The following is a 14,096-nucleotide window of genomic DNA, read 5'->3' as shown; positions in this document are numbered from 1 at the left end:
TGGCTATCTGAGCAGTGTTGGGCATGGGCTCCATCTCAGGGAGTAGGCCTTAATTCCAGTCAGATAGTAGCTGGTTATGCCCACAACTTTCATGCCACTGTTGCATCAGTGTATCTTGCTGGCAGGTCACCATTGTAGATGGAATAGTTTGTAGCTGGATTGGTGGTTACCTTTTGCCTCTGGTAGCGTGCAGAGTACCCTCCAGTACCATGAACACTACTCAGGAATGAAGGTTCCAAGTAGCCACTATGTGCTTGACTTCTCCATGTACAGTGAGTTATGTAGGTGTTGTCTTCAGCAACAGGGCCTTGCTATCCATTTGTGGAGGGCAACTAATAGCCTTAGCAATAGCCTTGGTTGTTCGGGAGTTTCCATGGGGGCCCTTTGTCCAGCAACTTGATTAGATGTAGCCCATTCTCGGCACTGGGGCTTTGAGGTTTCAAAAGTCCACGTCATTCCTGTTGACTCTCTTTCTTCCTCTTCAGCATGTAAGCTCTTAGCTACTGCTCTAGCACCAAGCCTGCCTGCCTGCCTGCCACCACACTCCCCACCATGCTGGTCATGGACTGACCCTCTGAAACTGTGAGCAAGTCCCAAATAAACCTTTTCCCTCTATAAGTTTCCTTGGTCATTGTGTCACTTCACAGCAATAGAAAAAATAACTAAGACAAAGGAAGAAAAATAAAACAAAAAACAAAAAGAAAAAAATAACTAAGACACCAGCAATAAAGTGGAAGTCATCACCAAGCTGTTAGAAAGAGGTAACTTATTCTATGTTTTGAGGTGGGGTGTACATGCAGGTTGGAATCCTAGGTTGCTAGATGCATTGTTAGCGGTATAAGTGCATAGCCCAGGTCAAGTGGAGTCCCAGGTTAAATTATTCGCTATGCTTTCCTGCATGAGAATGACTTCTTGCTAGCCTAAATCAGGAGAAAGACTGGTTTGAACTGGGTTTCCTGACATTATAGAAAATTCAACATGATCAGCCCAACCAACTTCTGAAGTAAAGCTTACTCAGAACAGGTGTGGATTTGCTGCTGCTTATACTTCCCATCCTTCTTTCCTTCTAGAAGTCTCTACCACCTTTTCTTTCTGCAAACACAATGTTCAATAATCCTACTCCCATTTGGTCCCCAAGAGACTGGCTGTTCCATATCCTTCATCTCCTCCTTAGGTCTATTGCTGAGTATTTGGCCTGCATGACGGTTGACTGCCTCCAGAGTCTTTTCACCCTACAGCGTTTGGCAATTTGCATCATCAGTGATGGCAGCTAGCACTATTTTAGTAGCAGTGATCTTCTTTGCTTCACCAAAATCAGTGTGATGTTGACAGTTGGGTGGAAATTCTGCTTCTTCAAGTGGTAAAGCTTCTTATTGCTCTTCCCCAAGTGAGCAGAATGATAGTTATGAAAACTGATGATGCTTGCTACCAACTTCATCTCAGCCTGTCTGGGGATTTCCCATGCTGGCCAAGGCAGTCATGGCTCATAGGACCCTGAATTTCATATTCTTTCTCAGCCTAGACAGCAAGTCCAAAATGGGTGAAACAACGTGAAGTCTCAGCTGGGTGTTATGCTGCCCACCTATAAGTTACAGGATTGCAACACCCATGGGTTATAGGATTACAATACCCATGGGTTATAGGATTATAACACCCATGGGTTATAGGATTACAACACCCATGGGTTATAGGATTACAACACCCATGGGTTATAGGATTATAACACCCATGGGTTATAGGATTACAACACCCATGGGTTATAGGATTACAACACCCATGGGTTATAGGATTATAACACCCATGGGTTATAGGATTTTAACACCCATGGGTTATAGGATTATAACACCCATGGGTTATAAGATTATAACACCTATAGGTTATAGGATTATAACACCATGGGTTATAAGATTATAACACCTATAAGTTATAGGACTATAACATCCATGGGTTATAGAATTATAATCTCAGTATTTAGAAGGTTGAGACAGAAGGATTGCCACTAGTTCCAGGCCAACTCTGTGTCAAAAATAAAAACAAAACCAAACAACATAAAAGAGAACAATGTTAAAATTAATCTTGATGAAAAATATTCGTAAGAGGGGACTGGAGTTTTATATTAAAAAATGTAAATACATAGCTTCATTAAAAAACATTTTAGATACATTAGTATTACCAATCTGTACTGAAATCCATATCGTAGACAAAGCAGGTGATGGGTATCTGTAAAACAGCAGGAGTGGACTCAGACCTTTGAGTCCCAACAAGAACTACAGATTTCGGTTAGAAGCTTGTGCAGTTTCCTTCTGTCCAGAGAGCCAGGTGTAAATTGGACAGAGATTTTTGCCTGATGAGAAGCATTTTTAAGTTTGTAGATGATAATTAAAATAAATCTAAAAAGTTGAGCTTGTGAAAAATAAAAAAAACCAGAGGGGACTGGAGAGATGGCTCAGTGGTTAAGAGTGCTTACCCCAGAAGACCCAGGTTCAATCCCCAGAATCCATATTGGGTGGGTGGTTCTAAGGGGACCCAATTCTCTGACCTCTTAGGTACACACACACACACACACACACACACACACACACACACAGAGAGAGAGAGAGAGAGAGAGAGAGAGAGAGAGAGAGAGAGAGAGAGAGAGAATTAAAAGCAAAAAACAAAAAAACAAAATCCCTTAACAACCCACATCTTCTCTGAGAATTAAATCTAAAATTAAAAATGGTTCAAAAACAAAAAAGGACAGGAAATTGGGACATAAGGAGGGGGAGTTGAGCTGGGAAGAGTTAAGGGGAGGAGCTGGGGTGAATATACTCAAAATATGTATGGAATTTCCAAAGAATTAATGAAGATATTTTAAAAATGCTTCTAATTACAAGTAGTAAAAGACTAATAAATGATCTTTTTTTCCTTTGGAGTTTTTTGAGAGAGAGTTTCTTTGTGTAACAGCCCTATCTATCCTGGAACTCGTTTTGTAGACCAGGCTGGCCTGGAACTCACGGAGATCCTTCTGCCTCTGCCTCCCAAGTGCTGGGATTAAAGGTGTGTCTCACCACTGCCCAGCATAAATGATTCCTAACTGTATGCTTATTTGGTAAATAATTCCAAACATTAGGTTTTGTTTTGTTTGAGGCCATTTCTCACTATATAGCACTGGCTGCTCTGGAATTGAGTGTGCATGTAGATCAAGTTAGCCTCAAAGTTGTGGCCATCTGCTCGCCTGTGCCTTCCGAGTGCTGGGAGTAGAGGTGTGCACCACCAAACTCAGCTCTATATATCACTTTTATTTATGACTGCCATGTTAATGTACCTCTCAGTTATCTATGGCAAGGCCTCGAACCTCAGGCTCTCCTCTTCTCTCTTCTTATAGACTATACACAGTTCTAATTCTTCACATTATTTCTTGAGAATAAGAAAATCTAATATTCCAGACCACTGAACTGAAAAGGAATCTGCTGGAAATGAGTTAGGATAGCCTTCGGTCCTTCATGATTGCTACTCAGAATGGCTCATAAACCATGCCAAGGGCAGCCAGATCCCACAGAAGAGATCGCGGGACAAGCTGAAGGCTGACTTCTGAGCACTGCTGCTGTGTAATGCTGTTTAGAGGCTGAACAGAGGGAGGGTATGATCCAAAGGAGTCATTACACTCTCTAACTGATTCTCAGGTTTTTAAAGTTGTATTTGCCTTTTGTTAAACAAATTACATAAGCAAATGTCAAGTTGATTGCTTGAAGCTGAATGTGAAGGCTTGGGGCCAGCACTTGAGAAGCTGAAGCAGGAGGATTGTCACCATTTCTAGGCCAGCCTGGGCTACAATCTCAAAACACCAGGGGTGGGGAGAAAAAAAATGGATAGCCCAAGACAGTGATTGCAGAAATGACCAGAAACCCTTAGCAGGCATTTTCAAATAATGACTTTTGCCTTCAGATTCTAACACGCCTTCCAACGAGATTTCAATTTCAGATGAGCTATTATTAAGTCATTGACTCCATAAATACTTATTGAATGCCTACTAAATGTCAGGCGCTTTATCCCAGTCTGGAGACTCAATGAATAAAACCAGACAGGGATATCTTCCTTCAGGAGTTTTCAATCTGGGGAAGGTGGGGCCAGCAGGGTTGAATACTGATTAAAAAAAAAAAAAAAGAACCCAACAGGGAGAGACCTGATGCTACTTGGCCCAGTATTCTGAAAGACAGGTATTTAGTGGTATGAATGATTTCACTTCAACTGTGGAACCACGGGCAGGATAAAAGAAGTTTCCACAAGGAAGAGAGGCCGGGACTTGAAGTTGGGGAAAGGCTTTGGGTCAGAACAGAAGAACTAGAGATACAGCCTGCGTGGTCCAGGCGCAGAGAGGGCCTGGTGGGTGTTACAAAATGGAGGGGAGGCTGGCAGGAGCCCAGCTGCAGAGATCATTGTAGGTTACACTGGATTCATAGCATTTAAGTTGGGGTGAAAAGATTAGAAATCTAGGCAATTTCTATGAACAATCAATCAATGAGAATGAAGTTCCTTGGTGTGTTTCTCTTTTCTCAAGTACAAATTAGGGAGGATTCAAGACAAAGGCCCTAAGGAAAGCTCTGGTACCATGACTCATCTCTCCTCCCCTGGAGCTTTTAATTCTGGCCATGATTCATTCTGCTCTAGTGGGGCCTGTGTGTAGATCCGGCCAAAGTTTATTACTTAAATTTGGAAGTGAATGATTTCAGGTTATTACCCAATGCAGTGTGACTGCAGTTTCCCATTCTTCCACAGGTGCACTGTTGTGCCCAGATTGTGACCCCCAGAGAGACCACCAAAGACGAGCATGCCGGAATGCAAAAGCAAGGTTTAATTCTGGATATACAAGCCTAGGCAGGGACTTCGTCCAATACATCCAACACAGTGGAGGCTGGAGGAAGTGCCCACCTGTCTGCAAGCTCAGTTTTTAAAGGGAAAAGTCACAAGGTTACATCATTTAGGGGTGCTAGTACAATTCTGATTGGCTCGCTTCTAGGGGCTTTCTAGAAATCATGGCTTAATCTTACTTCTAAGGGAGTGGTTGCCCGCCACCATTTCTCATTGGCTGCCCTCAGGTGGGGGCATTTTTATGGTCAGTTACCCTGGAAACCAGGGAGAGGACATTCCATAGTCCGGCAGGCATCACCTCGTGACTACCTTGTGACTCTGTACTTTTACACTTCCTGGTTTCTGGAATCTGAACTGACTGGTTTCAGTAACTAATGGCCTATTCCCAAAAGGAGAAATCTTAGACCTTAGTTTTTGGGTGAAAGCATTTTGGTCTTATTTCTAAGATGGCTCATTTTGGTCTCACACACTATTGAGCACTTTGTGGTTCAATCTTAGTTGTAAATAAAATTACTTACCTGCCTCAATAGTACAGGTATTATGACTAAATGTAAATGGTATACACTAGGCACACAGTGTTTTAAAAGTGAGTTTTTATTATGACATATTAAAAATCCCGCGTGTGATGTGTTTTTGTTTGTTTGTTTTGGTTTTTCGAGACAGGGTTTTTCTGTGTAGTTTTGAGCCTTTCCTGGAACTTGCTCTGTAGACCAGGCTGGCCTCGAACTCACAGAGATCTGCCTGCCTCTGCCTCCCGAGTGCTGCACCACCACCGCCCGTCTGTATTTGTTATTTCTTGAGACTGCGTCTGACACAGAACCAGAAGCCTGCTGTTTGGTTAGGCTAGCCAGCTGCAGCAGCCCCACTCCCTTAGTGCAGAGGTTATAGGAGTTAGCTGTCACCCTGGTCTTTTACTTGTCTTCTTGTGCTTTGAGCTCGGGTCCTTGATGTATACAGCAGGCACTCTACTGCCTGAGCATCTCCCTTACCTATTGCAAGTATTAACTGCTCCCCCATCCCAGACCTCAGTGTGGTGTGAGAACCCATGGGGAAGGGGGACGAAGGGGCTTCTTGGAGATCCTTTCTGGAGGCCAAAGCTATTTTCTGTCTTAAAGATGGAGTCTTACTATGTAGTCCTAGCTGGCCTGGAACTCCTCCCTGTAGACCAGGCTGGCCTCGAACTCAGAGATCCACCTGGGATTAAAGGCGTGCGCCACCACCGCCCGGCTCAATTTATTTTTATTTTTATTTTTTTAGGAGTAAGGACATTGGTGTTCTGATGCAATCCATGTTTGAACAACCATAGACACCTCAACTTGCTCTCCAAGTCCGCACGCCTTTTTGTAGTGGTTACCTCACCCTGGCCTGACTTCTCCCATTCCTCCCCCTCAAATGTCCCATTCCACCTAAAACACGGTCACCAACAACGCTGGCCCGGGTGCGGCGTCCCGCAGCGCGGCGCGGCGCTGTGCGGTGGGGACGCCCGTGGCGCCCCTAGGCCAGCCTAGAGTTTAACTCTCAGCGCCAACCCAGGATCGGGCGAGGCATCCGGACTTCCGGCTAGGCCACACCCGGAAGGCAACACCAGACACTCCGGCCAGAGAGGGCGTTTCCGGCGCGCCCCGCTTTGGGAGGGAGGAGCCACGCCCACACCGGAGGGCGTGGCCTCCAGCCGGCGCGGGAAAGGGGCCGGCGCGGCGTGTGCGCGCTCAGCCGGCGATCGCGCGCAGCACGTTCAGGGTGGGGATGGCGGCGGCGGCGGCGGCGGCTGGGAGCGGGACGCCCAGAGAGGAGGAGGCTTCCGGAGGGGAGGCAGCAGCTCCGCAGGCCCAGGCCCCGACGAGTGCACCCGGGGCTCGGCTCTCGAGGCTGCCTCTGGCGAGAGTAAAGGCTTTGGTGAAGGCGGACCCTGACGTAACGCTCGCGGGACAGGAAGCCATCTTTATCCTGGCGCGTGCCGCGGTGCGACGGGAAAGCCAGGGCGCCGGGGTCGGGGGGCGTGGCGTTCTGGGGGCGGGGCGCGGCGGGCGCGAGGGGCGGGGCGCGGCGGGCCCAGGTGTGCTGACTTGCTTGGCAGGAGGCCTAGGGAAGGCTTCTGCAGGGCGCTTTGAGTTTGTTCACGCCACTTTAGTTTGCGGCTCCGGTGGCTCGCACAGAGCTTGAAGGGGTCCCTAGGGAATGAGTGAGGTGGATTTATAAGCATCAGCAGGGGGATGATGAGCTAGCCTGTTGGGGAAAGGAATAGCAGAAGTATCTTCATGAAGCTTAGGGCAACCTTAGCTTCTAGAACTTTCCTGTGTGATAGAGTTCCCCTCACCCTTCTTGCTCCCCTAATACACAGGATCGCCCCCCCCCCCCCCCCAGTGGACTAGAATGAACTGATCTTACCTGTGCTTGTTTGTTTCGCAGGAACTGTTCGTGGAGACTATTGCAAAAGATGCCTACTGCTGTGCTCAACAAGGAAAGAGGAAAACCCTCCAGAGGAGAGATTTGGGTAGAGTCACTGTGGTACCTCGGGGTGGACAAGGGAACCGGGGGCTAGGCTGGCTGGCTTTCTTTTGTTCGTTAGTTCATTTTGGTTTTTTGAGACAGGGTTTCTCTGTGTAATAACGTCTAGCTAGAACTCGATCTGTAGATCAGGCTGACCTGGAACTCACAGAGATACGCCTACCTCTGCCTCCTGAGTACTGGGGGGGATTAAAGGCCTTCAGTCCTCTTCCCACTCCATGCCCCAGGCTTTCTTATAGTTGATTCACAAGGCATCACTGAGGCAAGGGGAAGTTTGGTTTGTGGTTTCTTCATCTAGCTGGTAACACTTGCACGTGTGTAAACCTTTACAGCTGTATCTCTCACCCCCTTCTACGCTGCCAGACTCTTTCTAGTAACCTTAGAGCGGAGAGAAAAGTGAATTTAGGTTTTAAACAGGACTGTAGGAGGTCTTACTGAACAGCATTTGCATGGGATTTTATATGTAAGAATTAATAGTGTACAAATGGATCTCACGACATCAAGGGATACATATTTTATACATGATGTCATTCGCATAAAATCCCATGCCTTGGTACTATGTGGACTGTGCAGTTTTGGGTCTGACGTCCAAATGACAAGAGCTAATCAAGTACCCCTTTTCCTTGTGTTTCAGATAATGCTATAGAAGCTGTGGATGAATTCGCTTTTCTAGAAGGTGAGTTCACCAGCTGCATAAATCATTTCCCTGCAGATGACATGAATTCAAACCTTATAAAAACACACGCCTGGTTCTCCTCTGTGTACATGGGAACAGTTCTCCCTGGTTCTTATTTTTATGGGGGGGGGGAACATTTTCCGTTTTTGGGAATTAGAGTTTCTACTGGGAAACTGCTAGCTTAAAAGGAGAAGGAGGGAGTATAAAAAACACCGGTAGAGTTAGCTGGATTTACAATTTGAATCCTACTTAAATCTCCATCCCAAATATGATGTTAGGAATTAGAAACAATTTGTAAATTTTTTTAGAGATTAATTTTTATTTATGTGTATGTGTTTTTGTGTGAGTATATGATATACCACATGTGTGCAGATACCCACGGGCTAGAAGAGGGCATCCAATCCCCTGGAGCTGGAGTTAGAGGTGGTTGTGAGCTGCTAAACTGGGTGCTGTGAACTGAACTCAGGTCCTCTGGAAGAGCAGCAAGCACTCTTAGTCACCGAGTAGTTTCTCCACCCTCGGTTGCTAACTTATAAAGACAGGGTCTCATGTAGCTAAGCACCTTGAATTCACTGTGTAGCTGAGAGTGACCTTGAATTCCTTCTCTTCCTGCATCATCTCCCAAGTGCCAGTAAATAATAATATAATAATAATATTAATATAATCTTCAGTTACTCTTTTCACTCTGTTCTGCCTCTGTGTGTCAGCCTATGCCCCGGCACTCTTTATATGTTATTTTTGAAAGATGCCTTCCTAATGTCTGCTGCAAGTCTAGGTTTTTGGGTATTGTCTTTAAGTTGTAGATCTTTGTCTTTCCACCTGTCTGTCTTAATAACCGCTTCTGTTAGTCGCCCACCTGGCTTTATAGCTGAGTGTATGGTCACCCTGGGCAGTGTTCTGTGTGTGCTTGAAGAGAGAGTGTTGTAGTTGCTGGTGCAAAGTCAAGGGACACTCTGCAGATTTCCTGTTTTCTTTACTCATTGTTATTAGTTACCAGGTAAGAATTGCCTGTTAAATTCTCCAATCATAGCTGCAGGTTAATTTCACTTATAATTCTGATTCTGTTTATTATGTAAGACCATGTAGTTAGGTATGTAAAAGTTTAATATTATGTTGTTTGTGATAGCCCGAAGTATTTAACTGATAGATTGACTTGTTATTTCTGGTAGTGATTATGAGACTCCCACTTAAAGGGGGTTATTCCACCTTCCCATTTGGACAGACAGAGGTGTGACTGTTGCTTCCCTCAGCCTGCCAAACAGCCCCTCTGACAGGTTGGTTGGCAGATGCCTTCAGGCCACCATAGCTTTGGAGGCTGGCCTTAATTCGTGACTTTGCCCTCTCAAGGTTGTAGATTTGCCTCTTGATTCGTTTTCAATTATTGAGAAATTTTATTCTTATAATAAGCTTAGCTTTATTCCTTTTTCTCAACAGAGATTTGCCCAAGTTGGCAGTCATGGTGGCTCATGCCTGTAAATCGCAGTCCTTAGGGCACTGAGGCAGGAGGATTTTAAGTTTTCAGTTAGCCTCTGCTACAAAAGGAGCTCCAATCCAGCCTGACCAGTGACATACTTCCTCAAACAACAGTACAAAACTCCCAAGAAAGTTATGAGTTTTTAGTTCCAGGTATCTCTCTGGTTTGATTTTTCTAATGTTTAGTCCCCTGAATTATGCTTTATTATAGGATTAAAAACTGCCTTTGGCCTCTCCTTGTACTGTGTAGGCTTCTTCAGTCCAGTGCTGTTCTTCTGTGCAAACGTGAGGGATGATGAGGCTGTTTGGGAAGCCGTGTGTCTGTAAAGTGGTGTGGTTGGTGCTTTGTACCTTCACTTCGGGGTGAACAGGCATGGGAGCAGATATCATACTGAGGCCCCACAGGCCAGAATGCAGAATGCTTCCTGGGCGTGTGGTAGCCGAGGCTGCTTTAGTTTCCCTGGATAGCCAGGTCACTTGGTTATTTTGAAGAAACTCCTGTGATTTTTTTCCTTCTTCTCTATATATGTTTAAGTCCCTGGCTTCTGCATATAGGGAGGGTTGTATGAGGCATGTGGGGAGGCGAGCCTGTGTCCTGTGGGGCATCAGCTCCTTTCCTTTCACTTCCTGTCCTATCAGTCCTGGTAACTAGGTCTAGCGCAGTGGTTCTCAACCTTCCTAATGCAGCGACCCTTTAACACAGTTCCTCATGTGGTGCTGACCCTTTTATAACTTTAACTTTGTACTGTTGTGAGTTGTAATTAAATATATTTGGAGATAGAGATTTGCTGAAGGGTTGTGACCCACAGGTTGAGAACCACTGGTCTAGTGCCTTCTGCTGGTTCTGGGGTGGGGATAGCGCCTCTTCTCTTGCATCCCCTCTATTAGGCTCCAGTCTGTTTTGCTGTGTTTATAAATATGCTTCAGTGAGATGTTGGTGATTCATTCTTTTTCTGTTCTTGGAATTGCCCAACTGTTAGTGGATCTTCATTCTGTATTGTGGATTTATGTCTTTTTAAAAGCTTCCTCTCTTTTGAATAGAATCTTGGAGAGTATGCAAACTTGTGTGCTCAGGTGCCAACATAAACTGGGACTTTCTGAAAAAAGATTTGAGGGACTGGAGAGATGGCTCAACAGTTAAGACTGTAGGATAGTCGAGGAACCCAGTTCAGTTTCAGCACCCACATTAGGTGGCTCACAACCTCTGGAACTCTAGCTCCAGGGGATCTTGATGCCTTCTTCTGGCATCTCTGGGCATGGTATATACACACTCACATACAAAAATACATGTAGAAGGGAATCGTTTTTAAAATTATAAATGCTTTGCTCAGGGAGCCTTTATTATTTTTAATGTTCATTGAGTAATGTATCGATTCTTTAGCTCTTTTCCAGCTCTAGTTCCAATTCTGTGCGTTGTAGGTTTAATTCCCACTGGCTACTTCTTCAGTGACGTCTCCCGCTGGGACTTTTGGATAGGTGTTCCTCAGATTGGAACTGCTGTTACCAGCAACACCCTATGTGCTTTAACTGCCCGGTTTGGCACACGCCCCCAGACTGAGACACCTTGCTTGCTTTACACATTGCCCTTTGTGTTTTTAGGCACTTTGGATTGATTGCGGAGCTGGATGATTTTGTGAGCCTTTGCCGCCCGCACCTTCCCCTTTCCCTGTGCCAGCCTCAGCTTTGGAGAGTCTGCCAGTTACACAGTCCTCTTCTACTTTCCCAAGCTGCACGAAGCAGAGCTCTATGAGAGCATTCTCCACCAACCAAGTCTTCCGTTACTCGAGTCTGTCTTCCACTTCAGGCCTGGATGTAGCTGCTGCTGGACGGAAGGACTTTACACAGTGGCTCACTGAGCAGGAAGACCAGAGTGAAGGTCTCTGCTCAGCTTCGTTCCGTGTTTTCGAGTCCTGCCTTTGCTCTTGCCCTGTGACTGGAGAACCAGGTGGTCAGGTGCAGACTTTCTACCAACCATCCTGAGTCACCTTTTTATTAACTTGGTTCTTTCTCAGCATGTCATTGGAACGTGGGTCTATAATTTAATTTATGGGATCCACTTCTCCTTAGGAGTCAAAGCGATGTCCTAGCAGTTTTATTGAAGTATGGTTCATTTGTCATAAACAATTTAAACTGTAAAATTTGGTGGGATTTTTTTCTTTCGAGATATGCATAGGTATGTGTAGCAAGATTTTGAACATTTTCCTGTGAACAGATTGACATGAGTCTTTGGTGTATGACATAATTTCCATCATGTTATTTAAATTTTATCTGTGCTATGATATGTATTTGTACCCTTTAAGTTGTGAAATAGACATAATATAAAGTTTCCCGTTTTAACCGCTTTTCAGTGTGTTGCTCAGTGGCATTGAATATTTTCAGAGTGTTGCACCACCATCACCATCATTGGCCTCCAGAACTTGGGATAATGTTCTCAGGCTGGAACAGCATGTACATGGGACAGTAACTTCCTTTCCCTTACTCCTCCAGTGCCTGGCTCAATTCATTTTCTTGTGTTTTTTGTGAGAAGGTGTGGGCAGTGTGTTTGGAGAACTTAGAATGTTCAGGAAGGCAACAGAAAGCCTTGGCCAGGGCTTCTTATAGTGTTCTGCAGTGTAGATCTCTTAAGATACAAAGTCTGCAGGATGTTTTCTCCAGAATAGTAAACTCAATCTTGTAACATGTTCAAAATAAACTTTCAGAAAAATACTAGATTTATAGAAAAGTGTTTTTGGGTCCTGCTTATGGGTCCCCCATGACTAACATTTCAGTGTTACCAGGAACTGACATTAATGGGTTGCTGTTTGTTGAGTTCAATGTTTTATTTGAATTTCACTTATTTTTTTCTATTAATATCCTTTGTTTTGAGAGTTAATCCAGAGTATTAAATTATTCTTGCTTCCTGTGTCTCCCCAGTCTTTCCTCAAGTTTCTTAGTTTTGTTTTTCATTTGTGTGTGGTTGCACATGCAGGGATCTGCTTTTATGTGGGTTTCGGGGATCAAACTCGGGTCATCAGGCCCTAATTGCCGGTCCATCTTGCCAGCTCTATTTCCTTGTCTGTCTGTCTGTCTCTGTTTTAATTGTGAGTGTGTATGCTTGTGCCTATGGGTGCCATGGCACAGGAACAGATTTATTGTAAATAAACCAATGTTTATTTACCAAGGTCACCTGATATGGTTTTGAGGAATTAAATGAGGCTGGTTGGAGGGGCCACAGCACAACTGAGGCTGTGACAATTTTATTGAGAGTAATCAGACTTTTTATACCTTTATCAGAAACAGAATATAATGGCAGTTGCCAGGATCAATACAGTTGTATTGCCAAAATACAATGAAATTGGCAAGCTATACAGGGTACACCAGATTAATGTCTGAGACCAATTGTCCTGTCGAGCCTCCATGTTTCCTTGACTTCTGAGGGAACGCTTCACTGCCTGAGGGAGTGTGCCAGCCTCTCAGGAGCTGGAAGGCACATGGTGCCCCAGGAGGTGCCCCAGGAGCCGTGGACCCTAACCTGAAAACCTGTGAGCATGCCTCTCAAGGCAGCTGGGCCAGGCCGGCTCCATGGCTCCTGCAGCAGGTGTGGTTTCTTGTTGAGCCGTCTTGCTGGCCCTTTCCCTGTTTTTGATTGTGTTGACAGCCTTGACTAATGCTGGCCAAGTACCCTGTAGCCTCTTCCCCGGCCTGGTTTGTATTTTTTCTGTGATTAGTTAAACCTGTAACTGAATATAATTTTGAGTGTTACATAGACCCACCAATAGGCCTGTTATTACACATATTTGAATGTGCATACCTTTTTTCAAGAGGAAGTTAAAATTATAGACTTTGGCCAATAGGGAGAGATTAATCAGTGTATGTTATCAGCATTTCTTTATATAACAAGGTTAATGTTTGTGTTTATTTTCATTTGTGTGTGTGTGGCGTGCATGCATGTTCACATATGTGTGTAAGCCAGAGTTTGATGCTGGTTGTTTTCCTCAATTGTCCCACTTTATTGAGGCAGGGTCTTTAAACTCAGCTTGCTAGTTTGGTTGATCTAGCCAGCTTGCTGTGGTCCCAGCAGCCCCATCCTGCCTCTGTGATGGGATTATTGGTGGGTTGCTATGTTCACCCAGCCTTTACATGGATGCCAGGGATCTGAACTCGGCTTCTTGTGTTGGTGTAGCAAATACTTCTACCTGTTGAACCTTCTACTTTGGCCACATTCTTGAAATATAAAAATTCCTTAATGTTGGTGTACTTTTAAAAAATGTAAACAGAAAGGATATTAGATGCTGTCACTAGAAAAATATGAGTTAATACGTTTGAAAATTTTCTGGGCACAGAGATGCATGCCTTTGATCCAGCATTCAGGAGGCAGAGGCAGGTGGATCTCTTGAGTTCGAAGCTAGCCTGCTCTACAGTTCCAGGATAGCCCAGACTACACATAGTAACCCTGTCTCAAAATAAATAGATAAATAAAGATTAGGTAGGTGAAACCATCTCATATTGGACTAGAGAGTTGGCTCAGTGGTTAAGAACACTTGTTGCTCGAACAGAGGACCTGGGTTGGTTCCCAGTTCCCAGTACCCAATTAGTGACTGACAACCATCCC

The 14,096-nt window shown here is 44.8% G+C and overlaps 1 protein-coding gene across 1 annotated transcript; it reads left to right on the top strand.

Moving 5' to 3' along the window:
• Window positions 1-6,528: 6,528 nt before the first annotated feature.
• On the top strand, window positions 6,529-11,847 carry Pole4 (DNA polymerase epsilon 4, accessory subunit). The gene is made up of 4 exons (XM_052721073.1): window positions 6,529-6,810; window positions 7,258-7,342; window positions 7,991-8,032; window positions 11,105-11,847. The coding sequence occupies exons 1-4, from the start codon at window positions 6,595-6,597 to the stop codon at window positions 11,116-11,118; spliced, it is 357 nt and encodes a 118-aa protein (XP_052577033.1). The 5' UTR covers window positions 6,529-6,594; the 3' UTR covers window positions 11,119-11,847.
• Window positions 11,848-14,096: the final 2,249 nt, after the last annotated feature.

This window comes from Peromyscus californicus, unplaced genomic scaffold (genome assembly GCF_007827085.1).
Source record: "Peromyscus californicus insignis strain IS unplaced genomic scaffold, ASM782708v3 Scaffold_6__1_contigs__length_162567912, whole genome shotgun sequence".
NCBI lineage: Eukaryota > Metazoa > Chordata > Mammalia > Rodentia > Cricetidae > Peromyscus > Peromyscus californicus.
This window is presented reverse-complemented; position numbering and strand designations above follow the sequence as displayed.

What these genes read in the sequence shown, in the direction of transcription:
- Pole4 (XM_052721073.1), top strand. Translation starts at nt 6,595, where the DNA reads ATGGCGGCGGCGGCGGCGGCGGCTGGGAGCGGGACGCCCAGAGAGGAG. An exon ending in TTATCCTGGCGCGTGCCGCG is followed by an intron (nt 6,811 to 7,257) that starts GTGCGACGGGAA and finishes TTTGTTTCGCAG; the next exon opens with GAACTGTTCGTGGAGACTAT. An exon ending in CCTCCAGAGGAGAGATTTGG is followed by an intron (nt 7,343 to 7,990) that starts GTAGAGTCACTG and finishes CTTGTGTTTCAG; the next exon opens with ATAATGCTATAGAAGCTGTG.